We start from the raw sequence: 7,501 nt of genomic DNA on the forward strand, positions 1-7,501 counted from the left end.
AGGCAGGTATGCAAATGGAGGGAAGTATACATAAGAAACACAAAATTGATTGATAAGTGACAAGTGCTGTGTCAGAGAGACCAGGCATTGGTAGGGGCCACGAGGCACTGGAAGGCAGGAGCCCAAATCCACTGAAGCCTCTTCCTGCTTTGCCCAAAGGCAGGTCCAATGTTGCCAGACCTGGTATTTCACAAGATGTCTGAAATCTGGCTTTTAAGCTAAAATCCCTTGATATTTACACTTTGGCCCACTATATATAATTCAAGCAAGAAATCTATGTAGATCTATAGCTAGACACTAGTGAAATTCTCACTTAGAGACTCAACTATCTAGACCAATTCATTACCAAGCAGAGCAAAAAGCCTAGTTTTAATATATTTCAGATTATTCTCAATTTCTACATCTTATTAACTGGGACTAAGGACCAGGACATAATGAACTATGAATTCAATGCAGTTTAGAGTCTTACCTTACTCTCACTGACATCAGAAATCCATTCTTTTACTAAATTGTTCAATTTACCAAGAACAACCAGCCTATAATAAAAAATAACATGCTTTAGATTAAAACTAAGAAAACCCAAAACCAGTATTTAAAAAAGTAGTTAAACATATAGGCAGAACCTTTGTGTTGGTGCTAGAGTAAAAGCACATTATACATGGGCTAATGCTGTCGCATCTGTTGGTACATGGCACATCTCTTTGGCATTCTTAGGTCCCTAAGAGTTCCAAAGAAATGACAAATGTGATGACAGTATTTTGGTCTTTGAGCTATTTTCAAAATTCAAAAAGCCTAATAAAAAATCAAAATTACCTTCAATAAGTCTGCAGAGGCCAACTGAATTGTCAACTTTCTTGGCCTTACTATGGAATAAAATCAATTCAACGTGGTGATAGAGGTTAGCATTGTCTCACTGACAGTCATAGGTCTTTGGATAATTAAAATGAGTAAATTAAATACTGGCTAATTTTTATGAAATAATATTACTTAATAAAAGAATTTGATATTAAACCAAACTTTCAACCAACAGCATATCCAAATCCACATTAAAAAAAAAAAAAAAAAGAGGTTGGGGAAGAGTAGAGTTTAGGCATCTCAAAGATGACATGAAAAATGGAATTCCTGAGATGTCCAAACGTGCTTCTCCCTCAGCCTTCTCCAGGTAATGGAATTCCATCCTTTGAGGTGCTAACATCCAAACCCTTGGCATCATCCTTAACCTCTCTCTCTCTCACACACATTCCAGTCATTAAACAACCCTACCTTTAAAATATATCCAGAACTCTACTACTTATCACTTCCACTACCATCGCCCTAGTTCAACTCACCGTCCTTTCCTCCCTGGGTTCTTGTAATAGCCTTCTAACTCGTTTCCCCATTTCTTCCCTTGATCCCTCTTCAGGCTATTCTCAATATAGCAGCCAGACTGACTGTCTTAAGGCATGAGTAAATCATGTCCATTTTCTGCTCAAAAACGTAATGGCTTCCTATTTCACTCAGAGTTAAAGCCAAAGCTTTTATAATGGCTTATAAGGTCCTAAGTGACCTAGCTCTCCAAGCTCCTTCCCACCTCATATTCTTTAAGACCATATCCCCCTGTTTTGGACACTTTGGTTACCTTACTATATATTCCTTAAATATACCAGGTACACTCCCACCTGAAAACTTCTGCCTAGAATGCTCTTCCCTCAAATATCTACATAGTTCCCTCCCTCTCAAATTTTTCCTCAAATGTTAATGAGGCCTTCCTGACAACTCCACTTCCAGCTTCATTTTTCTCAGCAGCACTTCTTATGTGTAACATTGTATTTATTGTACGTATTTGGCTAATTGTCTTTTCCCCTAACCACCTAAAAACAGAAGCTCTAGGAGGGCCAAAATTTCTCTCCATTTGGTCATTTTTGTATCCCTAGGCAGGATAATGGTAAGTACCTGATATATATTTGCAGAATTAATGATTAAATATTTAATGTGCTATTAAATATTTTGCATTTTTATATGACATACCTGTGGTTCAGTTCTTCTTCATCTTCAAACACTCCAAATGGTTTCATGGCATCAATCAATTTCTGTGTATAAATATGATCAATTTCTTTTGGACATGCCAAACTAATTGGAGAAGTGATTCCATAATGCTTTTGTTGACGCTGGCTGTCCAGCATGGTGTTTCTGTTCAAGAAAAATGAAACAGCAGAAAAAATTTAAAGTATCATATCATACTGATACATGGATCTCTCAATCCACTCATTAATTTAGCTACCTTAAAAGTTTACTTAGTACTAACAGTTGGGGCAGGCACTTTTTTTTTTTTAAGGGAAAAAAGGGTATTTTGTGTTTATTTTGATGAAGGGCTATTCATACTGCCTCCAGCTTTCATGGTTAGGACGTCTTTTCAAGCCAAAAGCAGCATGTGTTGGCATCAGGACAACTGTGCCAGCACCACTTAGCTCAAAGGCAAAGAGCCTGAATGGGAGCTGGGCCAGGGCCACCTCCACTACACCCTGCGGACTTAAGTCAAGTACCATCTATATTCAATCTTTGAAGAGCAGTCAGCCACTTGAAAAGAAAGCTCTGAGTAAGAACAATGTTCCCCCCCCCCCCCAGGAAAGAAACAAAACATCACATTAGAAGGTAGGTCCTTGTGACTCACTTTTAAAAAGAAATCACAACTAGGATTTGTCCTTGAGAGACCTACATTAACATCCTTTGCTCAAATCAGAATTTACAGTCCTAACATTGACTCTGGTTAATTGTTCTCTTTATTTAGATTGGTACCCAGTCCATTGTCACACTAAATAATTATCAAATTCTTTATACTTTTATAGATACAATATAAGCTAGCCTCCAAAAGATCCTAACAGGGAATTACAGTTTTGAATAAAGTACAGCTCAATTTCTGATTTTGTATTTACACAGGCCAATAATTTCAAAATAAATTTTGGGACCACCATGGGTTGGTATAACTTTTTATTCTGCTAAGAAAGTAAAGTAAAAATAAACATACACGATAACCAAGTAACCCTGCCATCTATCTTTACCATTCAACAGTAAGGACCATCAACAACAACAGTTAAGAATGTAATCTCAAAATATAAAAGAACGGTCTTTTAAATAATACATCAGCCCTGTAAACAATAACACACCAAAATACAGTAGTGATCGTTTTGAATTTTAACTGGTCAAAACACTGTCTTATTCACTAAGTTCATATAGTAAGGCATGCTCCTTGGGTAAAGATTTGATTAGGTAGGGAGGGAGAAGCAAATGAAAGATACAATAGCCTATGTATCTTCTGAAATGATTAAGAGACACAAAAGGGAAACATCAGTATTAGTGACTTTAATTTCTTTCTGGTATCAATTTTCCTGTTGAACAAACAAAATTTGTTTATAAGTGTATGGTAAATGGATGGGACAGAGTATATATGATCAATTAATCTCAAAAATAACTGTAAGAGGTAGGTAGTGAATAAGTGCCATCTTACAGATAGGTACCCAAGATCCAAGGGATACGAAGAGCCAGAATCTGAACTCCGAAACCCAAGATCTTTCCACCACTCCATTCTCCCTTCAACAAGTACTTCAGTTCCGGTACTATGATCCTGGGTCCCACTTTCTCATCTGTATGCTGAAAAAGTTAGCTAAGAACATGCCTACCAGCACTAAAATTCTAAATCTATGATTCTGAAACTCCCTCATCTAGAGGGGGGGAAGAAAAAGCAAGCAAAGGAATTCCACATTCCCTTCAATGCATCAATTTCACTTACAAGTAAACACTCTAGAGAAATTCTAGTACAAGTGTACAAGGAAACATGTACAAGAATGTTTACTGCCACACTGTACCATTAAGAACTTAGAAACATGGGGTGCCTGGGTGGCTCAATTGGTTGGGCATCTGACTTGGACTTTGGCTCAGGTCATGATCTCACATTTTGTGAGTTTGAGCCCCACATCAGGCTCACAATCCTCTGTCTCTCTCTCTCTCTCTGCCCCTTGTCCGCTTGCGCACTCTCTCTCTCAAAAATACATTTAAAAACATTAACAAAGGTCATGATCTCACATTTTGTGAGTTTGAGCCCCACATCAGCCTCACAATCCTCTGTCTCTCTCTCTCTCTGCCCCTTGTCCGCTTGCACACTCTCTCTCTCAAAAATACATTTAAAAACATTAACAAAAAAAAAAAGATTCTCTCTCAGCCCCTCTTCCCTGGTTGTCTCTAAATAAAGTTAAAAAAAAAACTTCAAAACAACCTGAAATAGTCAAAACAGGAAAAAAAAAAAACCCTAAACTAAGGTGTATCACTACAATGGAATACAGTATAGTACTTATTATGAATTCATTAGAGTTGAAAATATTAACAGGGACAAAGTTCAAAGATACTAACTACGTTGCACTTAAAGAAGATGCCGAATGACAAGTGTGACACCAGTTATACAAAGCTTAAAAAACAAGTAAAACAATGCCAGTTATTATGGACATGTACATATGTTGTAAGAGCATTTTTAAAAATGCAGCAATAAACATCAAATTCAGGACTGTGGGGTACTACGGGGAGGGAGGTGAATGGAACCAGAGGAGGTAGGAGAATCCTTCAAACACATCTGTAATAGTTGATTTCTTCTAAATAAAGGTATTTACGTACACACACACACACACACTCTCCACACATACAGAATGTTATGCTTTGAGAGAGATGGATGGTGACTACACAAATGATGCTTATGTTATTCTCTGCATTTTTCTGCTTAAATTACTTCCTAATAAACCAAAATGTTAGAAGCCACAACAAAATCTTGCCAAGCACGGAAACCGTTTGTGACTTATCAAAGTGTGAGCAGGAGGTCCAGACTCGTAGATATACTATGGGTAGGTGGGGGAGGCCGGGGGAGAGCGAAAAGATCATAGTCTTTATTAAAAAGAAACCCATGGGCTAGGATAGGTCATTCACTCCTGAAGACCAGGAGACAGCCGGTCGGGAGGGAGGAGGGGGAGGTAGGGGGATGGTATTTGCGCCAATGCAGACAGGAGCAGAGACGGGCTCAGACAGCGCTGGGGGCAGGAGAGTGACCGACAATTTCTCCCCACGGACACCCGCGCCTCTCCGGCTGCTTATTTGCCTGGGGGCATCCTCGCAGGCGGGACAGGCGAGGGCAGATGGGGGCTCCCAGAGTCCCCCAGTCTGTTCAGGGGTGGCCAGGTGAGCCGCCCGGTGTAGGGGAGGTGCCCTTGCCGACCGGCCAGGAGCGGGGAAGGAGACCACTCCGGCGAGCTATGGGCAGGGTGCGAGGGGCAGGGAACGGAAACGGGGTCCCGGCCGACCACCCCAACCCACCCCTCTCCGCTTCGCCCCCAACCGCCGCCCCCCATCACTTACGCAGACATCTCTTTCATCGCTTCCTGCGTCTCCCTCACCGCCGAGTATCTTTCGCTCTGGAGTCAAGTTCTTGCTCTTTCCTTCTCCTCCTGTCCACTTTCCTCCGGTTGCTTGTAGCTCGCTTGCTCACTTTCTCACTTACTACGGCCGAGGCATCCAACCGAGTAGTGAAAACACCACAAAACCGGCTCTATTTATGACAATACAGCGCGGCCGACGCCAATATGGCGCCGCTTCCCAGCCTGCCCCTCGCCCGCTGCGGCCCCGCCCCCGGAGGCCTGGACCCGCCTTCGACCCCGCCCCCTCCTCCTTTGGGTCCCCGGAGGCTCGCGTGGTCCCGCCCACAAGGGGCGCCGGCTCTGGCCTCAAATGCCGGTCGGAAGGAGTGTTTTGTCCCCTCCTTTGTCCGTGGGACTGTCAATCTAGGCAAACCGCTTGGAAGGTAATTTGGACCATATTTTCCTTGTTTCACCAATGAAAGACTATAACATATTTTTTAAAAGATCACAACCTTGCCTAGCAAATACAATTTTAACTCTTCTGTTATCCTACATCTTTAATTAGTCAGAGTTCTACGTGATCAATCCACTCGTGGAGATTTTGTCGTGAGAGGGTCACACCGAGGAACTTTACAATTAAACCAGTGGAAAGCAAGCTTGTAAATTGGAGGCTAACCTGTTCACTTCACCTCTACCTCCCTTGATTCATGACATTCTGTCAGTTAAGTGAGAATCGCTAGCAGTTTGCAATGGAAGGATAAATCCAAGAAATAATTTAATACACTAAACCATTACAAGGAAAAGGACGTCAGGAAGCTGCTTTTTCTCGGAATGTGACTCAGAGTCCCAGGAAATAGAGGCGATTACTTATAAAATTATCCATTCATCCTTTCAAAAATATTTACTGAAAACCAAGTGCTGTTAGGTACCAGTGGCTTAATGGTTCATAAAACCGGATGTATTCTTTAACCTTATGAAATTCAGAGTTTAGTGAGGAAACAATAAAATGTAAGTGATGTTCTTCTGTCGTAGAACTAAAGCACCTACTGTGTGTCAGGCACTAGAGATATTTAACTCTTGCCCTTCACAGTCTTGTGGAGGAGGACAAACATACACAGAGATCATGGAAATACAGATAGGGATTTAGGGAGGCCTAGGAGGCCACCTAAAGTTAGGGGAAATGTTGGAAAGTGGCTTCCTAGAAGAGAGGATGCCGCCTGAATTAGCAAGGTTTGGTAGTCGGGATTGGGTACAGGTGGTGGAGAGAAGAGGCAAAACCTATTCCATGCAGCATAGAGTAGTAGGTAGTGTGGGCTTCAGTGCAAGGGAGGCCCAAATTTGAGTTCCAGTTTTGCTACATACTCAGGAAAATTAACCTTAAAAAGCCCTGTCTTCATTTGTAAAATGAAGATAGTAAGATTGTGAGAGAATTAAATGAGTACAGTATGTGTAGCCATATGGATCTCAGTCTAAAAGTTCAGACATGCAAGAAATATCACTTTATTTTCTAAAACTGAATTTTTGACCCTGAATCCCTCATTCTTCTGAGCTGGCAGACAAAGACAATCTTGGTCACCCTTCCCCAATTCTTGAGATGGTGCCAATGTATTAGCGGAGGTAGGACAGATTGTGCACATCTGGTCCTTGGCGCGGCTAAGTCTACTTTCCTGGCCTCATGGCACTTGGGACTGGAGAGTCTCTGATGCCTCCAGGTCTTGTCCGGAGCTCATTGTAAGGGTCTTTTTTTTTTTTTTTTTAAGCTAAAATTTTCTAATTACAAAAGTAACCTATGCTTATAAAGAAAGAGTGGAAATATGTCCTTCCCTTTCATTCCCAACTCCATTTTATTCCCCAGGGAGCCTTTGTAACAGGTGGATATCAATCCTTTCAGATAGGTATGTTTTCAATATATCCCAAGCTATGTATAAATATGTACCAGAGGTTTGCTTTTGTTATTTTTAAATTTTGAGAAAAAGGGATACCGTACATGTTGTTCTGCTTAATTTTTTTTAGCCTAAAAGTCATGCGCATCTTTCCATGTCAGTAAATGTTATGATGTGTGCCCCTAAAGTTTCATATGTTGGAGCCCCAACTCCCAGTACCTCAGAATGTGACTGTACCTGGAGACA

The 7,501-nt window shown here is 41.1% G+C and overlaps 1 protein-coding gene across 1 annotated transcript in view; it reads right to left on the reverse strand.

Annotated features, from left to right (window-relative positions):
* Window positions 1-5,616, reverse strand: part of PAPOLG (poly(A) polymerase gamma) — a 28,856-nt gene extending 23,240 nt beyond the window's left edge. Inside the window, exons 1-3 of the mRNA XM_025931792.2 lie at window positions 5,374-5,616; window positions 2,008-2,169; window positions 470-536 (exon numbers count right to left, since the gene is read on the reverse strand). Coding sequence (XP_025787577.1) covers window positions 470-536; window positions 2,008-2,169; window positions 5,374-5,390 — 246 coding nt within the window. The 5' untranslated portion in view covers window positions 5,391-5,616. The remainder of the gene's footprint in view (window positions 1-469; window positions 537-2,007; window positions 2,170-5,373) is intronic.
* Between the last annotated feature and the right edge of the window lie 1,885 nt (window positions 5,617-7,501).

The sequence above is a fragment of the Puma concolor genome, chromosome A3, assembly GCF_028749965.1.
Source record: "Puma concolor isolate L17-30 chromosome A3, mPumCon1.1.hap2, whole genome shotgun sequence".
Classification (NCBI taxonomy): Eukaryota; Metazoa; Chordata; class Mammalia; order Carnivora; family Felidae; genus Puma; species Puma concolor.